At 34.2% G+C, this 25,697-nt stretch overlaps 1 protein-coding gene across 3 annotated transcripts; it reads left to right on the plus strand.

Moving 5' to 3' along the window:
• Positions 1-10,717: 10,717 nt before the first annotated feature.
• Positions 10,718-16,502, plus strand: LOC129928721 (uncharacterized). 3 transcript variants are annotated; one of them, XM_056044537.1, is made up of 5 exons: positions 10,718-12,427; positions 13,274-15,734; positions 15,863-15,927; positions 16,095-16,176; positions 16,287-16,502. In XM_056044537.1, exons 2-5 carry the CDS (start codon positions 13,283-13,285, stop codon positions 16,481-16,483), a joined length of 2,796 nt encoding a protein of 931 aa, XP_055900512.1. In that variant the 5' UTR covers positions 10,718-12,427; positions 13,274-13,282; the 3' UTR covers positions 16,484-16,502. The 3 variants fall into 3 exon arrangements, with proteins under 3 accessions (XP_055900512.1, XP_055900439.1, XP_055900371.1); XM_056044464.1 differs by having other exon boundaries at positions 10,718-11,587; XM_056044396.1 differs by having other exon boundaries at positions 10,718-15,734.
• The last annotated feature ends 9,195 nt before the right edge of the window (positions 16,503-25,697 follow it).

The raw sequence follows: 25,697 nt of genomic DNA on the forward strand, positions 1-25,697 counted from the left end.
ATGCAGGAACTAACATCTAAACACATTGGAAAGGAAGAAGCCAAGAATTAGAAGACAAATAGGAGGACATCGCGAGGTTTTTATTGTAGGGGGATCATTAGGAATCACAGCGAGGTCCACATGGACCATTTCAAAGTGAAAACATATAATGGATGTAAGGTAAAAGACTGTCCCATTCTATCATAACAAACATAGTCAAATGATTTAAGTACATTCACTAAAATAAGTGACTTGACACTGTCAAAAAAAAGTTCAACCAATCAGAACGCACCTTCAAATGTACACTTTCTAGATGCATTTCTTTCCAAAAAGGACTTTGTATCAAAAGTAAATCGATATTGTCAGTAGACTAGACAAGTCCAAGTGAAATTAGAGACAATTAACTGGCACTGAAGAGTTCTTGCTGCACCTGCTCCCCTTGACTCAACGTGTAATTGGATGTAACAAGCAGACAGGGAGAGCTTCAAACACTGGCATTGTACCGTAGGAAACATTATTACCTAACGCCAACAAAAAAAATTCACCTTTTACCCCCCCCCTCAACACCAAGGAGTAAAATAAAAACCGAATTTGACAAATTTCTTTTTATCATTTTATTATTTTCATAATTATAATCGATAGAAATGATGGGAAAGAGTATCGACTTCTTTTGGCACTTCGATCTCATTGTTTGAATCACACACACTGGCAATTCGGTCTCAGGCGACGTTTTAGTTGGGACATTTCAGCAAAGTCACTGACGCACGTCTGGACAGAATCACGCTCTTCAATCTCTCATTGGTTCCAACTTGGACAAAATGGATCGTAATCTGCAGGGGTTTTTTTTTTGTCATGAGCGGTGGAAACTTTGTGTTTAATCACTTTGAAACACCTTGGCACACAATAGAATGGGCACACAACAGAATGGGCATACAATAGAATGGGCATACAACAGAATGGGCATACAATAGAACGGAGAACTCGACCAAGACGTGAGCAGCCAATACTTTGACTCTGTGCAGTGCACGATTCATTTAAAACAAAAAAACGTGTTATAGCGTGTTAGAAGGTCAATGAACCACTGTACCTGTTATTTCATTTCAATCTTTTTTTTTTTTTGCTTTCGTAACAAATCTTCAGATTCCCCACTTGTAAAAACGTTTTAATACCCCCCCTCCCCCGTTACGTAATATCCGAACGACCCCAATAATTGTGTTCACCCAGACAGAAGCAATGGAATCAAATGTTCAAGTTTGGAGAGCTGGAGTGTTGTACTAGAACAGCTGGAGGGTCAAGACGGTAACTAGTAAATGTCTATAGACTTGGAAACAAAGAGACGATTTGTCTTCAAGTTCAGTAACTAGCTCAAGTGTCCTATTGAAAGTGTCAAGTTACCAACACATTCAAAGTATTGAAGATTTAGACCGTGTGTCGTGATATTGTTAGACATTAACCAATCACAGCACTAGCGAGCGCAGTCTAAAACACATCCTAGCGCAGGTCTTGTGATGGAAACTGTGACAGGCTGAGTTGTACCACCCGCAGTTGCTATAACGTTAAGCGAGGTTGGGGCGAGGGGGGGGGGCGACAATTCAGTGTACAAATGTAAAAGTTGTATACCTCTTTCAAAACAACAAAATAGTAGCTGACCTTCACCCCCCCCCCCACCCCCTGTGCTATATGGAAGCCAGGCTATCTACTTTTGGACGAGAAGTAAAACAACGCTTGGCTACTAACAAGGAGGCTCAAGTTAGCTGAGGGCCTAAAGGCAACATGGAAATCTCCTAGATCCCCCCCCCCCACACACACACACTTATGGCCCATAGTGCAAATGAAAGATGCACTCTATCAAAGCAACAAAACAGCAACACAGTAGTTCGAAGCTAAAAAGTTTCTACCTAGCAGAGATAACGACGGCAAGTCTTTCTTACAGACGGATCAATTGTTCACCATAGATAACCTTTTTGAAATGTCTTTGTTCTAAGATCTTATTGAACCTAGCAAGTCGTCAGCAAGATAATGGAAAGATCAATGAGGACAAGCTGAAACACCATTCCCTATCTACTTGGTTAGGCTCGGCCCGTCAATGTGATAGCGCCATTGTTCTAGAACGACAAATGATACTTCCACAAACCATGCTTGCCGACAACCCATAATTTCGCGCTGGAATAAAGAGACAAGATAGCTGGATGGAATTATACATTGATTTGAGGAGGGGGAAATGTTGGTTCTTACAGGAAGTTACAACATAAAGAAAACAAACCTACTCATGGTTTGAATTATCTTCAGAAAACTTGTGCCAATGGTGGTATACTGGGATGTTAAAGGTCAACAAAGCATAATGCCAACGCCTTTCAAGGAATGACCGACGCAAGCGCATTAAGTGTTATAGCACGGCAATGTCCACAAGTAATGAGTGACAAAATGCAATCTAAAAAAATTAATATAAACATTGGTTAGGAGGGAGGACTATTGCTTTGAAAGCCTGGCCACGAGAGATTTGTCTTCATTCTGACAAGACAACGCTAGTCATACAATTGTAGCATTCCGCGTGACTTAGATGACAAACGAGAACATCGCGGTCATGAAGAGTATTGAAAACATAACACAATGGTTTTAGTTTCAAGAAAAACTTTCTGCTAGATCAGGGGTTCTCAACCTGTGGGTCGCGACCCCCTTAGAGGTCGATTGATGATTTGCCAGGGGTCGCCTAAGACCATCGAAAATATGGATTGTTCTTTTCTATTCTTTAATTGCTGTGTGGATGGGGGTCGCCGCAGAGTGGGGATTGTAAAATGGGTCGCAGAGCTTAAAAGGTTGAGAACCGCTGTGCTAGACGAACAAGTCAGTGGAGTGAAGGATAAGACTCTGAAGAAGTTGAGAGGTACATTAGTCATCCACATCAATTCTAACACTTAATTTTAGTCACAAGACTCGTAAACAAAGCGACTTACACATACACAATCTGAGCTTCTTTTTAACCCACAACTTTTTTTTTATTATATTAGAGTGTATGGTAACTAAATATGTGTGTTTGACAGAGACCGCCATCTTGTTACAGTTGGAAGCCAACAACCTCGTTTTGAATCAGTGAAAATGTCACAGCTTGAAACATTTAGCCAACCACCCAGCGATGTTAGCGATCAGTTCCATGACTTGCCATTATAAAATCATCATTATTGGCCACTAAAGAGTTGACTGTGTGATACATTTAGGAGTAAATGAACCCAACCCAATAAATATATTTACGGCATTTAAGACTTTCATAAGTGAATTTAACCTACAACTGTGTAGTAGTGTGTTTGTCATTTCCGAGAGTTTCTATGAAGTGTTCCCTTAAACACCATTGTGTTATTGTCTTGATGACACAGTCACAGTCCGAATATAATCAGGTGAACTCTTCTGAGCCACAACTGTGTTTAACTTTCAGCCACTTCCAGGGCATCATACATAATCAGGTGAACTCTTCTGAACCACAACTGTGTTTAACTTTCAGCCACTTCCGGGGCATCATACATAATCAGGTGAACTCTTCTGAACCACAACTGTGTTTAACTTTCAGCCACTTCCAGGGCATCATACATAATCAGGTGAACTCTTCTGAACTACAACTGTGTTTAACTTTCAGCCATTGCCGGGGCATCATACATAATCAGGTGAACTCTCCTGAACCACAACTGTGTTTAAGTTTCAGCCACTTCCAGGGCATCATCTGTTTCCGAAAACAAAAAGTGCTCTCTGTCCATTGTAAAGTGTCTTCTGATTGAGCATCACATTTGTCCAGGTGATAAAAAGAGGATCACTTCAACTTTCCTAAACCTATTGAACACCCAAAATCCAAATAATGATCCAGAAGTAGATCTAGATCTTTTAAATAAATTACAGACGCTAGTTCAAATATTTTGAGAGAACTTAGATTGCAGGTTGTTTACAAGAATTAATAGCCTGCAACTTGGGTGAAGCTAGTGGAGCATTATTTAGACCTAGAATGATCTTTACTAATACAGACTACATCTGATATTACTAGATTAATCTGGAAACAGACCTTATCTACTTCATAGATAGACGATTTAGACCTGGTCTAGCTAGATATCTAGTAAAGTATTCAGTGAGTAACTTTATTTATTAGGTTGTCTTTTTTTTTTTATTTATAAGTTACAGTTCAGTGTTTTGCTTATAACTGCTACTTTGCTACTCTGCCCTGAAGTCATTTAGTAATTTTACTAATGGATGAGGATGCTTGATGTTTGGTATTCTCCAATCTAAAGACAGTAAAGTAGAATAGTACATCTTAGTCTCTAGTCTAATAAGACTCAATCTATAGAGTGAGAGTACTCAGAGCTAGCTAGACACCTAGACCCAGGATTTCTGCATCAAAGTTAATATGAAATTCCAGGAGTTTTCCAGGAGAAATTTAAAAATTCCAGGACATAAAATTCTCACCCAAGTATTATATAACAAGTCATAGTTGGTGTAATTAGGTTTAATAATTAAATTAAATTACCAGACTCATGGTATAGAAATTTCCTGTCCAGAGTTTAGAAAATTCAGTGTTCACAAGCTGGCTAAAGAAAGTATCCAGTCTATCAGAGGTGACACTGAAGAACTGGGAGGCAGCAGAACTTGTGGTTAAAATGGAATTGTGCCATTGTGTAAATTCAAATTTAATGCTATCACAGTCATCTGCACTGATACCGTCAAGCATAACCAAGATGCTTAAAGTGGCATATAAATCATTTAAGGAAGCTATCAAAATCTTGCAAATCCTGCAACTTTTGACATTTCAAACTCTGGGGAACAGCATTCTTCAATGAAAATTTTTCAATGAGTTTGAGAACTGTTGTCAACAGAAACTTTCTGCTTCCAGAAATTTAAAAACATCCCTAGGGCTGGCTTTAGTTTTAACTTAGAAGAGTTTTTGAATCTGTCAAATCTTCACTAAACCTTTGCTACAATGACTGAAGCGTTCTAAATAGGTCTTGGGCCATAAAGCATGAATGGCAACAAACAATAGTACATCTGATTGATATTTTCTTTAGAAAAGCTTGCAAAACCTTTGCAATTGAAATGAACCTTTCAATTTTGGCAAACAGCCTTTGGGGTGCTCAAAAGACTTACTGTTGATTGCCTTCTTAGAAGTAATTAAAGGCTGTATGAATTGGTTGGGTTACTGGCATAAAAGAAGCCTACTCTAATGAAGGGAAAGGAATCCAATGGACTCTCACACAAAAGCTGGAAGACCTGGAATTCGCTGATGACATAGCCCTATTATCACACAGACTACAGGATATGCAAGAAAAGGTCACAGCTTTAAGCAAAGTATTTAAAGTAAACAATAAACAAATTGGAGACATTGTGCTGGATTCTCAGACAATAGACCAAGTAGAAAATTTTATATACCCTAGGAGTGTAGTCCGTATATCAGGCGGAACAGACAAAGACATTAAATGCTGTATAAATCTAGCGCGTCAGACATTTACACAGCTAAAACCAACATGGACATCTCCTCACATCTCAAACAAGACTAAACTAAGAATCTTTAACTCTTAAGATCAAGTCTGTCATACTGTATGGTTCTGAAACATGGAGAACAACTGAAGCGACAAAAAAAAAAAGTACAGACCTTCATCAACAGATGCCTGAGAAATATCCTAAAAATACACTGGTACGACAAAGTAGAAAACACCAAATTGTGGGAGATGAGTGGACAGAAAAATATAGAAGTGCATATCATAGAAAGGAAGTGGAGATGGATTGGTCACACCCTTAGAAAAGATACCAGCAACAGAGCTAGGCAGGACTTAGAGTGGAACCCCCAGGGACCAAGATGCAGAGGAAGACCAAAAAGAACATGGCGACGCAGTGTACCTGAAGAAGCAGATAGGACCGAGAAAAGTTGGGAAACCATAAAAAAACTAGCAAGAGACCGTGGAGACAATGACAACAAAAAGCTTTAGTCACATGTTACTGATGACAAATTCTGATGCTAAGATTTGTAGATCTAGAAATCTAAATAGATCTATATCTTTATCAAGCCAGTCTGGCACTGTGCATTAAACATATTATATGTCTTAAAGAATGTTATCAATGTCTTGTACTTAGGCATTTTAATACGAACTAGGTTACAGATATAAATCAAGTATTCAAGAACTGTCCAGTGATGGAACAATCAAGACTTAACCAGATCAGATCTAAATTTCTTGTATTTATACAAGACTAGATTCTAGAACTAGCTTAGATTAAGCATAGTGTCTCACACAATAAACATAGATCTAGACTAGAAATAGATTACATCTAGATCTAGAATTAGGACACAGATCTAGATCACTAGACTAAATTTAGATTGTTTATTAAATTCCCAGTCACCAATGCACAGAAGTAATATGATCCAACAATGCAGTCCAATGAAAAAATATAAAGGCACAAAATGAAACAGGAGAAATTAAGTCTAAAAATCATATGGTCTGAAGTTGTGTAACGAATATCTGATTTGGATGAAAATCGTGTTCACTGAAAATATATCCGATTGGAAACACTCATTTCGAATTTATTTTCTGATCTGTGATATTCCAGGAGATATTTTGGAATTCTAGATTTCCATGACGTTTTTAAGTATTTTGAAATTCCAGGAGATCCTGGAATTTCAGGAGGCAGCGGAAACCCTGTAGATCTAACTACAATCTAAATGGATTTATTCTAATATCTATAAAATATAAATATTATAAATCTAGTTCTAGAATTCTGGATTTTGATTCAGTCTAGATCTAAATTATAATTTAAATTCTACTATATATAGATGATAGATCTATATTAGACTGGTATATACTACTTATTACTAGTATTAGTAGTATTATATACAGATCTAAATCTACTAAGTAACTAAGTCATTAACTTACTAGATGACACTGAGTCGCCTACTGTGACAACTCTAAATTTAAATTCTAAGACGAAGACTCTACTAGTGTCTACATTTAGATCTACTTTCTTAATTTTAATTATATTCAAGTCTGCCTAAATTTAGATTTATATAAAATAGATCGGAATCCTAAATTTTACAAGGCAATAGATTGATTGCCACACAATTATACACAAAAAGTAAGAAGGTCATTTTAAAATTTGAAGATTTAGATTTCAGTGAGAGTTCAAGTGCAGTATTTCATATGGCAACCCAGACCTAGCAAAGACCTACACATTTTACCACATCCACCCCCCACAAGGCATTTTCTGCCAGGGGTGTCAATTCAGGTTCTCTTTACCCCCCCCCCTCCCTTTTCACATGCAGCTTTCCTTTTTGTCCAAATTATTTTTTTAAACACAATAAAAAAAAAATTTATTGACACACATTCTATACACAGTATAAATAATTATGATGATTTAATTGATCAGGGCAACATTTACTGCACACAGCATTTATATTTTCATTTTGAGGATGTATGCCACCAGCTATGGCTTATAGCATATTGATTTGTTTTACTGGCTGGGCAACATAAAAGAATGGACCGGCCTTTCTCTTGATATTCTGCTAAGAACAGCTGCTGACCATGAAAAATTATGTAATCTGTCATAGAACTCCTTCAAAAAGCCAAGGGACAGAGAGGAGTCTTGCGATATGGATTCTAATATTTATTACAGATAAGGGCAGAGTATGGGATGTCAATTTAATGAACAGTACAGCTTTGGTGAGTAATGCTAGCAGCTTCAAGTAGGACTAATGTGGAACCAAGGGTGTGGGGGTTCTAGGACAAAATTGTTGCTTTACAAACAAAGTGTCAGGGATTAGGAACTTTGTCAGAAGGTTCAAAGTAAAAACTTCTAGGTGGATGCTAACAGATTACAGATTTGAGACATGCATGGTAATAGTTATCAGTCTTAAGTTTCGGAGGACTAATGTAAAAAAATGCGGATGAAGAGAGAGTTTTGAATATTGAGCATGACCAGAAAATGAAAATCATCTCAGTCTACCTTAATTCAAACCTATTCTAGAATCTAGATGTGTTTAGTTGTGTACTAGGAAACTTTGGCATAAAAAAAATACTTTCCAAATCAATGATTCGTTACATAAAAATAAAAGCTAGACTTAAGACACAGAAATGCTGTAATATTTAATAAATACCACTATGATGAAAATCAAAACGAGTAGTCAAGCCTTATAATATGGCCTCAACACTGACCCTGGACAGTGGAGACCAATACTGCCAACAGCTCATTGTCATGTGTACAGAACCATTATGTGGCGTGTGTCTGACTGATTCTAACAAACTAGTCAGTGTATGACTAGTCGAACAAGTCAAGACAACCAAGCAATAGTGTTTGTTGTGTGTTGAGTGGTCAGGCAAGAAAATGAACACTGCTGTGGTTAGTCGAGCATATAAATCTACTTTTAACACTCATTTTCTTCTTTGCTTACAAGATCTAGATCTAACTGCATAGACGAGAATGTAAACTTAACTGTATGGTTTTCCATTACACAGTAAGTCAATAGACTCTAACTAAATTAAAGTAATAGGTTTGTGTGACGTCACATAGAAACTAGGTGAAAGTCTGACCGTTTTGGATGTGCAGGAAAATGACACCACAAAAGCAACAATTACTAAGTAATTATTGCAAATAAAAAAAAAAAAGAAAAATATATTCGTTAATGACATTAATTAATTCATTATCTGTAAATCAAAACACATAAAAAATTGTCAAAACCAATGGAGTTTCCCTTTAATCTTTAACTTTAAATTTAAGTGCACAAAAACTTCATTTTCTCTATCTAGCTGCTTAATACTAGGTATGGGAGAATCCCGAAAATGCGAATAAAAAAAATGGCATGAAAAGTTGAGATCGTTTTTTTCTTAATTTTTTACATAGGCTTGGGTTTGAAATCGATTATGCTTTTAATATAAAAGATGCGCACTTGGTGTGAATGGTTTTATGTTCCTTAGATATTCAGTAACATTATTTGTTCAGTTTTTTTTTTTTTTTTAACTCTCAGTATTTAGCAAAATATAGCTAAAAATCGACCTCATTTAAAAATCTTATATAAGCTGTCCTATAAGATATAACTTAAAAAAGAAAGGTTTTTCTAATAGATACATTATGGTTCTGTATGTGTACCAAATTTCATTGTTGTATTCCATACTCTAGTCACAATAACCATGAGTCAGCATGAGGTACCTACTTAGTTTTTTTTTTACTAATGCCATATAGTTGATTAGTACTGTTACCATTCCCAGGTAATTTTTTGTATGAAAAATTTTTTACATTACTTAAATTTTTTTTTTTTGTATGATTGGTAAACATATTAGGCAGGTTTCTGCTAAGTTTCAGATAGCTAATCTTTACTCTAATTATTTTATTAGCGTTTTTGTCAACCCACTGTGTCATGAAAATGAGCCTAAGTCCCGCCAAGTTACGGCGGCCATTTTGAAAATCTTAAGATGCACAGAAACATTTAAACTGTGGTTGTGTGATTTATTCTTACACTGGATTAATCTTTAGAATGAAATTCAAGTAGATCTAGTCCTTCCATATGAAAGTAGATCTATATCTACTAATTTAGACCAATAATTAGATCTAGATTTATCTTCTACACTCTTTATTAGTCTAGATCTAGCTAGACTAGACCTAGACCTAGAGAGCTTAACTAACTGAAACTCGTAAATAAAAGTGACCTGTACAAGCACAAGCTTCCAATTGCTCTTCTAAAGTTCTACTAATTGAAATCTTTTCTGCTACTAGATTCTATATCTAGTCATTATATAATATATTAATAAATAGTTTTAGATATGTATATAATATATTTCTATATATTAAGAGAAAGATAGAGTATCATAGAGTATATATAAAAATATATAGATCTATAATATTATTAATTATATATATAGACGTCTAATATATATATATTAGAGAGAGAGATCTACTTAGGCTGACTTAGCCTTGGCCTTAGCATTTTAAATATAAATAAATATAATTTTCAGCAAATTGAATCAGTCAAATCTTATTGAAACTTGAATTGTTAATGATTGTTCTCAGTCTTATCTCATAAAATATGGACATTAACTTCAAAAAAAAAAAAAGATGATTACATCCTACACCTGTCCCAAGGTCAATCTGTCATGACATTAATCAATGACTTGAACTCTGCCAAGTCATTGGTTTTCCTGGCTGATTCAGGCAACCCATTCTATGCTCAAATAGCTCTTGGCCTATTGAAGAAGGAGCATTTGTACTTATTTGTCCTAGCATATATGAAACAAGGAATGTACCTTTATGCAACACCCATTAGGTTTTTTTTTTAAAGTTAATTAACACACAAGTTATATTATGACCTTTTTTAATAGAGAAAATATAGCTTTATTTAACTGTGTCCTTTTTTAAAAAAAATTTTGACTGTAAAGAAAAGAGCTTTTAACATTCAATAATTTTCCAATAATTATTACACTTTTAAACTAACAACATGCATACATACACTCAGGGCAGGATTTAAATAATGGAAGCCCCCTATACTTTTTTAAAAATCTGTAATAGAAAATCCACTTACAGAAGATATTAATTATATCTAAAAGCATGCCATATTTTAAAAGAAAGAAATAGAGTGATAGTAAATTTAATCTCATATTCCCATTAAAAAAAAAATTTCAGTTAAGTTGTTATGTATATATATATATATATATATATATATATATATATATATATATATACATATATATATATATATATATAACATGCACACACACACACTATATACATATATGAGTGTTTCTCCAGTACTGGTTACAACTAGGTGTTGGTTCACTAAAAAGTCCGTATTTCATAAGATTGTTATTCAAATGTGACAATTTGCATTACATTGCATTAAGAAATGGTTAATCTATAAATTTTGATATTTTGAGCTCATAAGGTGCTAGGGAAATATTGAAATTGTAAAAAATGTGTGAAATTACTACCCAAAATGGCGGCTTTTGATGTAACACGGAACACCATAGTATGATTGAATTAATATCGTACTAAAACCAAGGGGCATAAAACTTCCATCTTTGTTGGGATATGTTAACAAGATCCTCATATTTCAATGTCATTATTTAGTTTTTCTCAAGGTTATCAAAATATTGATTAAACACGGCCACAAAAAGGCGTTTGAGGCGCATCGCGATGTGTCCCACTTTATACGGAATTACAATCCTCTATGAATTGTAAACAAGAAATAAATAATATGCTCAACATTGCATTTCTGTTACAACAAGCATTAAAGATTTCTTTTAAAGTATTTTTTTTTGTTAAAAGCTTTCTAAACATGCATAACGAGCTTAAAATAGGTCGAGGCGTCCCAGATGAAGCGCCTGTGCTGCGTGTGTTAAGAATGGGATTATTTTTCCCACGACACTACTTTTTATGAATGAGAGTTCTTTTGAGCATCACAGGTATTGTGTAGAACAAAAAAAGTGCCGCTTCCGCTGGAAATACTAGCGTAGTAATTAACAGGAGTACTTAAACAATAGCGTGTCCCACAATTAACCATTGATGCGCCCCAAGCGTCGACACGATCAATCGCCGGCAATCTTGTACAAACATCTCATTTAAACTGTTTTTTGTGATCTTTTGTGGAACAACAACCCATCAGGTACGTAGATATTTCATTATTCTACTGAAATTTAAGCTTATTACGAATAAGTTTGATTGCAATATCCTAATCGAAGTGCTTTTTTTAGAACGAGGTTACTAGATTTAGCCATTCAATCATGACGTCACGTGAAGCGTCTTGAATACAATTTAGTCTTAAATCGTAAAGTTAATCAATTTTAAAGCCTGTTACTAAACAAAAAGTTTATATTTCCTAAACAATTATGTTGATGTAATAGTAGACGTGTGAAAGAATTAAAAATAATCTACATTTTTTTATTTTGAGAAGTAAATTGGGTTAGGCATTGAGGCGTTCCATGGGACCCCGTGTTGGTGTTTTCCATGCATAAATTATGACGTCACGTGTAGCGTCTAGTACGAGTTCAGGGTATATTAAGTTTTCTTTATTCATGGAAAGTTTCAATCAAGATTAAATGATTTTTATGTATGTAATAAAATATTTTCATAATTAATAATTTTAAATGAACATTTTTTGATATATTTCAATATATATTTTTTTGAAATTTTACTTATCATCGTTTGGGGCGTTTCAGTGGACAACACTTCGTTTGTTTACAAATGGTGTCCTAGTTTGCGTCTGTTAAGTCCAAATAGATTTTAGTGATATTTTGTTAAAGATTTTACAGTATCAGATAATATTAGCTACATTAAATAAATAAAACGATAGTGTTTAAGAAATATTAAATAATTAAAAATTTGTACTTAATACTGTAAAGAATATTTAGATCTAATTGATTTTCCGTTTGAGGCGCATCTCGGACACTTGTCTTTAAAACTTAATCTAGTCTAGATCTAGACCTAATGATCTAGACCTAATTATGTAATTCATCATCTAGATTTACTCTAGACTAGACCTAGATCTAATTATGTAATTCATCATATAGATTTACTCTAGACTAGACCTAGATCTAATTATGTAATTCATCATCTAGATTTACTCTAGACTAGACCTAGATCTAATTATGTAATTCATCATCTAGATTTACTCTAGACTAGACCTAGATCTAATTATGTAATTCATTATCTAGATTATTCTAGATTTACTCTAGACCTAGATCTAATTATGTAATTCATTATCTAGATTATTCTAGATTTACTCTAAACCTAGATCTAATTATGTAATTCATTATCAAGATTTAGACTTTAGATCTAGACTAGATAGTGGAAATAAGTAGATTATTAGGGAATTAGATTAGATCTTATAATGAATCTAGACTCGTGACTCTAGACTAGGTCATTAATGACTAGATTTAGAATCTAATTATAGATAATAAATAATAGATTCTTTCTTTCAATAGACAAGTATCTCTAGAATAATCTAGATCTATAATTCTATATTATAGTATTTTTTATAGACCTATATTGAAATGTAGATTGTATCTAGAAAATTTTGGTTTAACCTTAACTTAATTTCCATTGTATTTTTTATACAGAATATTGTATTCAGTTCTTTTAGTCTACCACTGAATGATTGTAACTTAAGTTATATAATATGAATTAACTGTACTAGTCCTACACCATTGAGTCTATCCCTATAAAGCAATTATGGGCATTACTAGACTCGATTTAAATAATGCACCAATATATATTATAATATGTTTACGAGTGCTATTAGTACATAATAGATCTAATTATTTTGATACTAATAAATTTTTATCAATTACAGATTTCAGTAATGGAGCTATCTGTTAGAGTTTCAAAGCGTTTACAAGCCAAGAAAGACTCTCTAAATATACAAGCATCAGAGCCTGAGTCATTTCTAAATGTACTAGTACCAGAGCCTGTGTCGCTAAAAAATGTCACTCAAAATAATGTTTCTGGGTTGACACCTAGTGCTATAAGGTATAGAAGACACAGGGAAAAACTACAAGCTGATCCAGAAAAATTTGCTGCTTTCAAGGAAAAGGATAGAAAACGAAGTGTGCTTTACAGACAAAATATTACACCAGAAAAGAGAGAAAGAGCTCGACTTTTAAGTAATTTAAGAACACAAAAATGCAGACAAAAAAAGAAAGAACTAGGTCTCCCTCTTAATGAAAAAAAAGTAAAACCTGAAACACGTGCTGCTGTTTTAGAGCGAAGAGAAAAAGAGAGGTTGAGAAAAGCTGCATACAGGGCCAAGTTAAGCCCACATGAAAAAGCCTGGATAAACAGAAAACGCAAAGAAAGAAAACAGCAAGCTAATAGTCCACAAGCTAATAGTCCCCTTTGTGTCAACTCTGCAGAGGTTGGCGAATCACTTGGTACTGGATTCCAGACTCCAGTGGCAAAAAGAATGGCTGTTTCAAGGGCTTTGATGAAATTACCTAGATCACCTAAGAAATATGCTGCAGTTGTTGAAGGTCTCTCACAAATACGCTCCCCAAGAAGAAGTAAAGCTCTCCAAGACTTAGGCTTTCTGCGTCTACCTGAGAGAAGAAAGCTCATCTTTCTAAACAACATTAATGAAAGCATCAAAACCTATCTACACTCTACCAGCAAAAAAAGGAGTCAGATGTCTAATGCTCGCAGACAAGTACTCTGCAACATCCTTACTAAGTATAACAAATTCAGAGGTTGTGCTACTCATTTCAAACATTTTGGTTTTTCAAGAAGTTTTATGTCCAAGTGCAAATCACAAAACATAGCAAGAAAAAAACGAAGTGATTGCATTACACAAAATGCCTTGGAAACAATTCACAACTTTTACAGCAGAGAGGATGTCTCAAGAACTGATCCATCTCAATCATCTGTGAGTGCACGAACTGGAAAACCTAAACGCTTCATGCAGAAAACGCTGAAGGAGGCATATACTCAATTGAGTACTCATGCACCCACATTAAAGGTATCGTTCTCAAAGTTTGCTAAATTGAAACCATTTATGACAAAAGCTACTCAACATAATAAGATGCAGTCTTGCTTATGTGAGTTCTGTATGAAGATTTTTCTTTATATGGAGGGCATTAATAAGTTTCTAATCAAAAAAGGACACAGAGAGCTGACATTAAAAAATCCAGCTTCATCACTTGACTTAACTCTATGCCCAAGAACTAATGCCAATTGTTTTCATAAGCTGCAGTGCATTGAAAGATCATGTAGCAACTGTGGTGTGGATTTAATTAACAAGTATTTTGAGCCTTTAAAAAATTGCATGGATGAATTAGCAGAATGGAGCATCTGGTCAAAGATGACAGATGAGTATGTTCAGAGTGATGGTACACTGCGAAAGGTAATAAAGTGGCGACCAGTAAATAAAGAAGGCCCTTTCAATGACCTAGTAACATCAATGCAGAAAGATTTGGAAAAATTCAGCCTTCATCTTTTTACAGCTAACTGGCAACAGCAGCAGTTTGCAGATTTGAAACAAGATTTACCATGTGACTGGCTTTTGCTAGTTTCTGATTTTGGTCAAAATTTCACATGCCACCACCAGGATGAAATCCAAGGTGCACACTGGGCTCGAACAGAGGTCACTATTCACCCAGTAGTGAGCTACTACAGAGACAAAGATTTGATAGTCAAAGAAAGCATGGTTTTTTTATCAAATGACCTAAAACATGATGGCCATGCATCACAACACTTTCAAATGAAAGTGATTTATGAGTTAGCTAATCGTGGTCATGCTTTCACTAAAGTTATCAGTTTTAGTGATGGATGTGCAGCACAGTACAAAGGAAAATTAAATTTTGTAGACTTATCTTTCTCAAAGGAAGATACAAATGTGTCCATAGAGAGGCACTATTTCGGTAGTCGCCATGGAAAAGGGCCATGCGATGCTGAAATAGGTGTTGTTAAAAAAAATGCTACATTGGCCATTAAAAGAAGAATGGCCATTATTTCTGATGCAAAGGGGCTATTCCTTTGGGCAAAAGAATACATGACAAAGGCAGAGCCTACAAGTAAAAGAACATTTTTCCTTGTGGAACAAGGAGAAATCAATCGAGACAGGCCTGACAGGTCCAACGAAAAGATTCGAAGCCTTCAGGGATCGAGGTCAGTCCATGCAGTGAGAGGTATTACACCTTACAATATTGCCTACAGAAAAAGAAGCTGTTTCTGCTTTCCTTGCAGAAATTCAGATGGCAGTCAGTGCCTGCATGATGAAATATGTGGATCTTGGAATATGTTCAAACTTCAGAAACAGAATGGTAAGTACTGTACTTTTATTTATTTATTTATTTTTTAAATAGCCATTTTACAATTATCCGAGAAAACATATTATTCTTTTTAAAATTACTTAACTGATTTCTAAATGTAATTGTTTCTTTTTCTTCAGTGGTGCAATCTCAATCAAATCTTGAATCCTCTTTGGATGTCAGTCCCATATGCTCAAATTCAAAGGTAAAGAGCTTTTACATACAGTATAAGCATTTTAACATTTTTCATTGAATCTTATGTTACCTGTATTGTATAAGTTGTTTTTTTAATAATATACCCTGCTAAATAATTTTTGACTCATTTCAGTCGAATTTAAGTATTTCAGCCACATGTTGTTGTTGTTTTTTCAGGCCCAAACATTGTCCTCCACAAATCAAAAGTACATTGTAAATAGCTGTGTGATTGTCAAGTATGGGGAAATATTCTATCCAGGTATAATTTTTTTTGTACTGTGTACCTTTTACATTCAATAAACAAGTTCAAAGTATGTTTTAGATTGAAGTATTAACTTTTTCAACATTGCTGGTAATTTTTTCTAACAGGAGTTGTGACAGAAGTCCTGGATGATCAGCGCAGAATAAATTTTTTAAAAAGGCACAGAAATAAAAGAGATATATTTGTATACCCAGAAGTGCAGGACATACAATTAGTGTATGCAGACATGATTGTTACTGAAGTGATGTTGATACCAAATGGCAATAGTTTGAGAGAGTGGAGAGTGGAAGGTTTTGATTTCTGAATAAAATTTGTGTACAGTTTTATGCCTTTTTTCTTTCTTTTTTTTTTTTAAACCTTTTTCTGTGTGTTAAAACTAACAAAACATATAAAATATATATTTGTCAATCATTAAAAATATTAATGACAATTTACTTGTGCACAGATAAAACAAAAATTTAAACTTTTAAACATTATTTTAAAAAATGGTGTCCCATGAAGCACCCGCAACATTTTGTGAAATTGAAGCAGCATTTTTACAAATGGGTACTTTATGACTAGAATAGTGAACTTAATAATAAGTCTAATGGATCACTCTAGTGCAAAAATAAAATAATTTCTATATTCTCACAGAATATCTTTTTAAAAAACTTTAACTTGTAGTGTCACAGGTGCTACGGTGTCCCAATTTTTGAATTGAGCTCAAATCCACTTTTTTTATGCAAAAGCATAAATTTCAGTATCTAAAGACTAGTAACAATAAAGACAGTTATATTATGCTAAAATACAATGAATTTATCAATTGGTAGTTCTTAAATTATCAAGTGGTGTCCCGGTGATGCACCTGTGACGCAAAAGGGGGTACCCCTTGATTAGACACTGCTGTCAAAATCTACATCTTGCAATTCATTTTCTATTGATAAATTCTTAAAGTGAACTGGTTGAAGAAGTGAATACAGTTGAAATGAAACCAAAAACTTCAACTTTAATTTTTAGCATAATGTGACACTTTTTGGCACCAGTACTGGAGAAACACTCATATATATCATTTATGCATATATAATAAAGCTTGTCTTCGAGTCTGAAGACACCTTTAGTAAAATCACTAAATTTAGAAAGCCTTCAGGACAGAAGGCTCAAAAGTAAAGTAGCAATCATACATAAAACACTGAACCATAATCTTCAAATACAAAAACAAAATTTAATAAAATACTCTGAAAGACACAAAGATAAAGGCACATTCCTCGTCCCATATGCTAGGACAAATTTGTACAAATACTCCTTCTTCCCTAGTGCTATTAGAGCATGGAATGGGTTGCCTGAGCTAGCCAGGAAAACCAGTGACTTGGCAGAATTTAAGTCATTGGTTAATATGCATGACTAAATGCATGACGCGTAGGACGTAATCATCTTCTTTTTTGAAGTAACGTCTGTATTATATAAGATAAGATAAGATAAGAAGATTATTGAAGAATGCAGTATTTCCCGTGGCTATGCAGCCTCAGCTGTGACCTACATATTTTGCCACACCCAGAGTTAGCATAACCGTTGTCTGCCGGTGGTCGTTAAGATTTTTAAGATTTTTTTTGCACTTGTCCTCGGCAGCAGATTCTCTTTTGGTCTCAAATGTATTTAAGATAAAAACTGCTAATTTCTGCCTTTTCTGAAAAGGGTTTCACTCCCTTTCTAACATATAAGACTTAATTAATTAAGTAGTAGTTATTTACTAACTAATTGGTTAATTTTTGGATTGATTTGTGCATTATCATCAACTATGAACAATCATGCAAAATTTCAACTTGATCCGAAAATAGGAAGTGGGAGAAAAAATATATCAAAACGGAATGAGAGAATTAAATCCATATAACATCTCAAACAAAATAATTAATCAAAAATTATTAATTAACTAATTGGTTAATTTTTTTTATTCATTTATGTTGTGTCAGGTTCAATGAATAATTGTGCAAAGTTTCATCTTGATCTGACAAAGGGAAATGGGAGAAAAAATATTTTCTAACTTTTTTCCAGAGAGACATACAGAGTGAGTTGATACAAGCTTTGTAAAAATAGAGTGTATTATAAATATATATTTACAAAAAATGTTTACTTAAAAAAATTGAAACGCTGAGTTACATCTTTAAAACTTAAAAATCTAGATTCCTAAAAATATAATTTTAAAAGTGAAAACACGTCAAAAAAATATATTTTCTTCTAATTATTGGACCTCTTAAAATAATTTTATATCATCGAGAAAAGGAGAACTAATTACAACTAATTCTTTGCTGATTTACTATCAAAAATTTGATTTCAACAAAATAAAATAAACTTTTATTACAAAAATTAAAGGTAATAATGTCATGTTAAGTAAAGTAAGAAAAAAAGAAATTATGTAAAGAAATTGTATAAAACAATAGCATTCTCTTATTAAGCACATCATAAGCTTTCATTCGATATATTATTTATAACTGTATGATAAAAATTAGCGAAATAGTACGCATTTAAAATAAATTAAAATTTTCAGAAAATTCAACCTCATGTTGTCCATTGACTTCAATGTTAAGCGAAAACGCGTAAAAAAAATATATTTTCTTCTAATTATTGGACCTCTTAAAATAATTTTATATCATCGAGAAAAGGAGAACTAATTACAACTAATTCTTTGCTGATTTACTATCAAAAATTTGATTTCAACAAAATAAAATAAACTTTTATTACAAAAATTAAAGGTAATAATGTCATGTTAAGTAAAGTAAGAAAAAAAGAAATTATGTAAAGAAATTGTATAAAACAATAGCATTCTCTTATTAAGCACATCCTAAGCTTTCATTCGATATATTATTTATAACTGTATGATAAAAATTAGCGAAATAGTACGCATTTAAAATAAATTAAAATTTTCAGAAAATTCAACATCATGTTGTCCATTGACTTCAATGTTAAGCGAAAACGCGTAAAAAAAAAATGTATTTTTTTCATGGATAGTCCTATAACAATAATTTATATATCATTGGAAAGCTCAGATAGAGTGCTTTTAATAGTTTGGTATCAACAATTTTTTTTTTATAAAAAAAAAAAAATTGTCACATACCTATTAATACAATAAAAACATTAAAATTACGCTTTAAAAAAACAACAACAAATAAACAGTTAGTTGTACATTAATTTTAAATTTAATCATCAATGATTAAATTAACAGATGGTGTCCCACTGGATGCTGATGCACCTGAAACTGAATTAAATGCAAAAGACACCAGTGGGTACCCCTAAGGCTTGGGCGGCTTGGGCGCCTTGGCTTTAACTTTAACCAGTATTGCTATGGCTATGGAAATGTACACTTGAAATGAAACCAAAAACTTCCATTTTAATCATTAGCCTAATCATCCTAATGTGACAGTACTTTTTGATACCAGTCCTGAGTGCAGTACTCAAGACAGTCAAGACTTCAGAGAAGTTCAGTGAGTCAGTACTGGAGAAACACTCATACTCATAGAATTAGACTAAAAACGAATACATTTCCATTTTTACATTCGTTAATCAATCACACAATTGCTTTATATACATAAGATAGTAATGATAAATACAATTATAATAATATACATACCTTATAATAATGAATTTGGGCCAAAAACGTCTATAAAGATGCAACGCTGGTCTAGGCCGCAAAGCTGTATAACGAGAAAAGGAAATGATATTCCATTATTAGTTCAGCACCAAATTATTTATTTTAAAACAAATGACTTAAAACAATTAAAAATAAACTATTTAGAAGTAGATTTTATAATCAAAATGAAAATAAAAATTCAAAAATTGTTTGATAAACTTTTATATGATATATAAGGTTACATTACAACGTAAATTGGGAAAATAAAATAGCAAACGTCAAGTACTAATAACGAATGTTAATTCAGCTCACCATTCTCTGCAAAGATAAAGCCGGCAGTTTCCCTAGCCTACAAAAGTTTCGATTTTTGTTTTCACTAAGGCTGCTGAGTCGATATCCAGCTTGTTTATTTTTTTTTTGTTCTAAATAATAAAAAGAGTCTTAAATTTAAATGACACTCATATTTCTAATTATATTTATTTATATATTGAAGTAAGCGCTTGTGCTTACGGTACTAGGAGTAAGCCTTTTAGCTTTACCTATCCCTTAGTCTGCTGGACCGTTGGGGCACCCCGCAAGATTCGTCGACCGTCCTTCTTCATTCCTCTCTGTCCTTTGCCTTAGGCTTAGAACCTCATTCAAGGGCATGCCCGTCCATTCTTTTATGTTGTACTCCCATCGCTTTCTCTGTCTGCCTCTTCTTCTTTTTCCTGGTACTGTTCCCTGAAAGAAGGTCTTAGCGAGCCCCGAAGATGTTGTAATATGGTCATAGATTTTTAGCTTGTGTTTTTTTTTTACAATAGTTAGCAGGTCATCATGGGGTCCAATCGCCGTAGTAACCCTGTCTCTAATCTTTTGGTTTGTGATGCGGTCTTTGAATGTGATACCTCGGATCCTTTTGTAGCATCTCAATTCCACTGATAAGATCCTCCTTTCTAGCTCTGCAGTCAGCGTCCAAGACTCACAAGCATATACAAATGTGGCCATGACCAGGGAGTGCTAAGTCTTTGTCTTTCCATATTATTTTCAGTTTTGAAAGGGCTACTGTAGACTGTGCAATTCGGACAGTAGTTCCGGTTTCGTTCCTTCATCTGAGACAATAGCTCCGAGGTATTTGAAGCTGCTAACACTAGTCAGCTTTTCGTCTCCAATACTGATGCCCCTTTTAAAGCCCTGTTGGCTATTGGTCATAATTTGTTGATTTTTTTTTCGGCATTTATTTGCATGCCATATGCTGCGGAAGTCTTGTCAATGCGCAACACCAAGTCAGCTAGTTCTTCTTCTGTCCCTGCTAGGCCATCAATGTCGTCTGCGAAGTTAGTAATTCTTCTTCCTTCACTGCTTACGTTATGATTTTTTTCCCTAGATGAATAAACAACATAAACTATTTAAAAAAAAAACTTTAAAAAAAATACAATACTTCCTGTATAAATTTTACAGAGCGATTATTTTGCTCTTAACCCTTTAAGTGCTGAGCTGTTTTACAATGAGTACATACAAAATGGAAATACTATTCTGATGTTTAGACTCACAGCGGTTCTCAACCTTTTAAGCTCGCGACCACTTTTTACAACCCCCCACTCTGCCGCGACCCCCCCCCCCCAACACAAACACACATACAGAAGAGTAGACAATAACAATCCATAATTTCGATGGTCTTAGGCGACCCCTGGCAAATCCTCAATCGACCCCCAAATGGGTCGCGACCCACAGGCTGAGAACCCCTGGTTTAGAGGCTAAACTATCACACGCGTTTTAGGGATTAAGTAATGAGTGTTAAATTTTTGTTCCAAAAAGGAACATTGTTACTCCGCCACCCCCCCCCCCCACCCCACATCCTCGAATTTAAAAAAAATCCTGGTTAAGCGAATGTATAAATCAGAGTATAAAATTCAAATGGTATTTTTTTTAGCACCATAAGGAGTGCTATTGAAATAAAAAAAAAAAAAAGAACTTAAACTTTGCTTAAAAAACGGAAGGAAGTATAATCTGGTAAATTTTTGTATATGTCGGCTTTAAAAAAACAACAACATGTTAGATGGAAATTGCGAATGAAAATCGTTTTCAATGTATTTGACATCAGCGGTTTAGAGCATGAACATATGTTAAGTTGTTCTAGACCCAAGGCAAGTAATAACAGGTTGAATGTTCGTATTTTCTCGTCCACAGCAAGTGGTAGAACTAGTGATGAGTGAGTCAGGGCTTAAATGTATCTTATCTTATATAATACAGACGTTACTTCAAAAAAGAAGATGATTACGTCCTACGCGTCATGCATTCAGTCATGGATATTAACCAATGACTTAAATTTTGCCAAGTCACTGGTTTTCCTGGCTAGCTCAGGCAACCCATTCCATGCTCTAATAGCACTAGGGAAGAAGGAGTATTTGTACACATTTGTCCTAGCATATGGAGCGAGAAATGTGCTTTTATCTTTGTGTCTTTCAGAGTATTTTATTAAATTTTATTTTTGTATTTGAAGATTATGGTTCAGTGTTTTATGTATAATTGCTACTTTACTTTTGAGTCTTCTGTCCTGAAGGCTTTCTAAATTTAGTGATTTTACTAAAGATGTTACTCTAGTCGAATCAAGCGGAACTTTTGCACAATTATTTCTTTTTATCTGACAACACAAGAATCAATAAAAAAAAATAATCAATTAGTTAATTAACTATTGGTAATTATTTTGTTTAGTAAATCAAACAAGGGAAAGATATTGTAATTGACTGAAGTAGTGGTGTAAGCCTTTTATAGGTCGTCGTCTAAGTCTTAGTGAACACAAACCAGAAAAATAGAACGAGATTATAGAAACAATAGATAACTATACAGTCCATGGGCGTATCGGGGGGGGGAGGGTTGAAACCAACAAAATCCCCACCCCGCAGAGGGGGAGGGACGGAATTTAGAGACAAATTTTTCGCTTTGATTTTGTAAATTTTCGGTGAGATTTTAATATTAAACCACCACTTGCCCCAGCGCAGCCAAGGGGTTTTAAAACCCCCTACCAGTTTTTTTTTTGCAGTTAAACTACCCTCTTCTATAAAACAAAACAAAAATAATGCAAACGACAATACCCACATTTCAAGAGCATAGCTAAGGAAGATTTTGATTTTAAAACCCCTTCCAAAATGTACGATAAAACCCTCTCTTCTTATATAAGACTATCCATACATCAGTCACCAGATTCTATGAGAGTAGCCAAGAGGGGTTTTGCTTTTAAAAACCCCCTCCATGGGGGTTTGCAACTAAAGACTACCTCTTCAATAGAAAAAAAAACAAAAACAAATTACACACTTAAAATGCTATGATCGTAGCCAAAGGGGTTTGGAGTTTAAACTCCCCTTCCAGCCGTTTTTTATGCTAAAAAAAAATACTTCTTCATTCAATTTAAAAGAAAAGCAAATTACACACTCAAAATTCTAGGAGCGTAGCCAAGCCAAGGGGTTTTTGAATTTGTTAAAAAAAATTCTAGAATATTTTTTAGTTTAAAACCCCCCAACAGATGATATTGACGATAAAACTTTCCTTTTCGTCACCTAATTCCACGAGAGGTTACTAATTTCTACAAGTGGCTGGGCTCCATTAATTAAGTGCAGTGAACAGTCATCTGTCAAAATTGAAAAAAGACTAAATGTGGCTCAACAAAGATGGCTAAGACGGATTTTAGGATTCAGTTATAGAGATCGGGTCTCAATCAAGGAAATCCTATGCCGAACTGGGAGTCAACCCCTTAGTAACATTGTGATAGAGCGTCGCATGAGGTTTGCGGGACATGTTCTCCGACAAAATGAATTACAGACAGAAATCCAGTTTAAAATAATTCGATAAGACTAAGACTAAGACTAAGACTAAGACTGCTTTATTGATCCTTACGGAAATTTGTTGTGATTACAAGGACTCGTTTCTCATATAAAGACAACACAACAGAAAAATACACATAAATACAACAGACAACATAAAGAGTTCATTCAGCGACTACACACAGGTATCTTGGTGCATTTCATGTTCCCTGATCAATGAGTGGCGGTGATAGAGTCTGACCGAGTGAGGTACGAACGAGTTTTTGTACCGCTCCGTTCTTGTTTTGATTGACAGCAGTCGCCCACTTCGCGACGACCTGGCGTAGTTCTGATGGAGCGGGTGGCCGTTGTCTTCCAAGATTTTTTCGATTTTTCTTAGGCACGTTTGTTCAAAAAGTTCCTTTAAATGTGGTAATGTTGTGAGTGTAATTTTTGATGCTTTTTTAATGATGTTTTCTAGACGTTGCAACAGTTTAGATGAGGCGTTGCCTTGCCAACAACTTATTCCGTATGTTAGCAGATTTTGTACAGTCGCGCCGTAAAATGTCTCAAGGATCTTCTTATTTAATTTAAAACTGTTGAGTTTGTATAGAAAAAAGAGTCGCTGGGCTGTTTTCTTTGTCAGAGTTCCAAGGTGGTCTTCCCATGAAAGCTTGTTGTTGATGATAATGCCTAGATATTTATATGCCTTTACTTGTTCTATAGATGTAGTGTTTATTTGCAGTTCACGTATAGTTTGTTTTTTCTTTCTAAAATCTATTATAAGTTCTTTAGTTTTTGTTACATTCAGTTCTAGAAAGTTGTCGGTGCACCAGTTTGTAAACTCTTCTATCGAGCTTCGATACTGAGTTTCGTCCCCTGAAATAAGACCGACTATGGCAGTATCATCAGCGAATTTAATGAGTTTAACTGAGTCATAGATGCTTCTTATGTCATTAGTGTAAAGAGTGTATAGCACAGGAGAAAGTACACAACCTTGTGGAGCACCCGTACATAGTACTCGAGTTGACGATTTGGTGTTGTTGACTTTAACATACTGGGGCCGTTGGGTTAAAAAGTTTAGAACCCATGCTTGCAAGTAAGGGCTTACATTTAAGTTACTCAGTTTGTTTATCATTAGACTAATTAAATAAAAAAAAAACATGGCGTCTATATAAATGTTTCTTATCTTATCTTATAAACGACAGTCATTACTTCAAAAGAGAAGATAATTGAGTCCAATGCACGTTCTTGAAAGCACCAGGCTGCACTATCTAAAAGAAGGTTACAAAGACAGTTTGCGTTTAAACACAAACTCAAAATCGGTCCCCGAAGTGGTCCACCCAGGCAGGAATTAAGGCAGGTTTCAATATTTTCAGTAGAATATCGGTATTAAATTGTATCAGAAGTGGTCCTCCCAGGCAGGTAAAAAGGCAGGTTTCAATATTTTCAGAAAGAATATCATAATGAAATTCTATCAAAGGCAAATGACAGAGAAGAATGGAGAAAGAAAGTTGACAGATCCTGTTTGGTGCCTCAAAGGTCCCACGAACCAAGGGATAGGTGAAAGTGAATGTGAAGTTAGATGTGAACCTTGCCCAACCGTTGTATTATAATAAGTATCTAATTGATCTAATTGTTTTGTAAAGGGTCAATCTCTTATTCAAAGCCTCATGAAAATCAAAAACATAAAAAAAAAAAATCCTTTAGTTTTGTGTTCCATAGTTTTCCAATTCTGCTGCAGTTCAGGCGATAATATGAAAAACTACTTATTAATTGTTGTTTTAAATTATGGTATGTCCAACTTATTTGCATAGTAAATAGATTTTTTATCTTTAAAAAAAAGGTGTTTTTTTTTTTGTTTGTAAATGTAGCATTTAGTATGACATAACTTACATAACTTAGAAATACAATTCTAAAACCATTTGCATAAATGTGTTTAAAAAATGGTAAATAACTATCTCCCTTACTGAAAAGCCTCCAATGTTTGTTACTATTAATAGTGAATAGGTGTAAACATGGTGTATTTTTATGAAAAAACTGCTTGCATAAGTGATTTAAAAAATTCGTTTTTTCGCTTTCAGAAAAGAAAAAAGTAGCCGTTGCATCAGAACTTTAAATGATCTAAAATATCATGA

This window comes from Biomphalaria glabrata, chromosome 1 (assembly GCF_947242115.1).
Source record: "Biomphalaria glabrata chromosome 1, xgBioGlab47.1, whole genome shotgun sequence".
In the NCBI taxonomy this organism is placed as follows: Eukaryota; Metazoa; Mollusca; class Gastropoda; family Planorbidae; genus Biomphalaria; species Biomphalaria glabrata.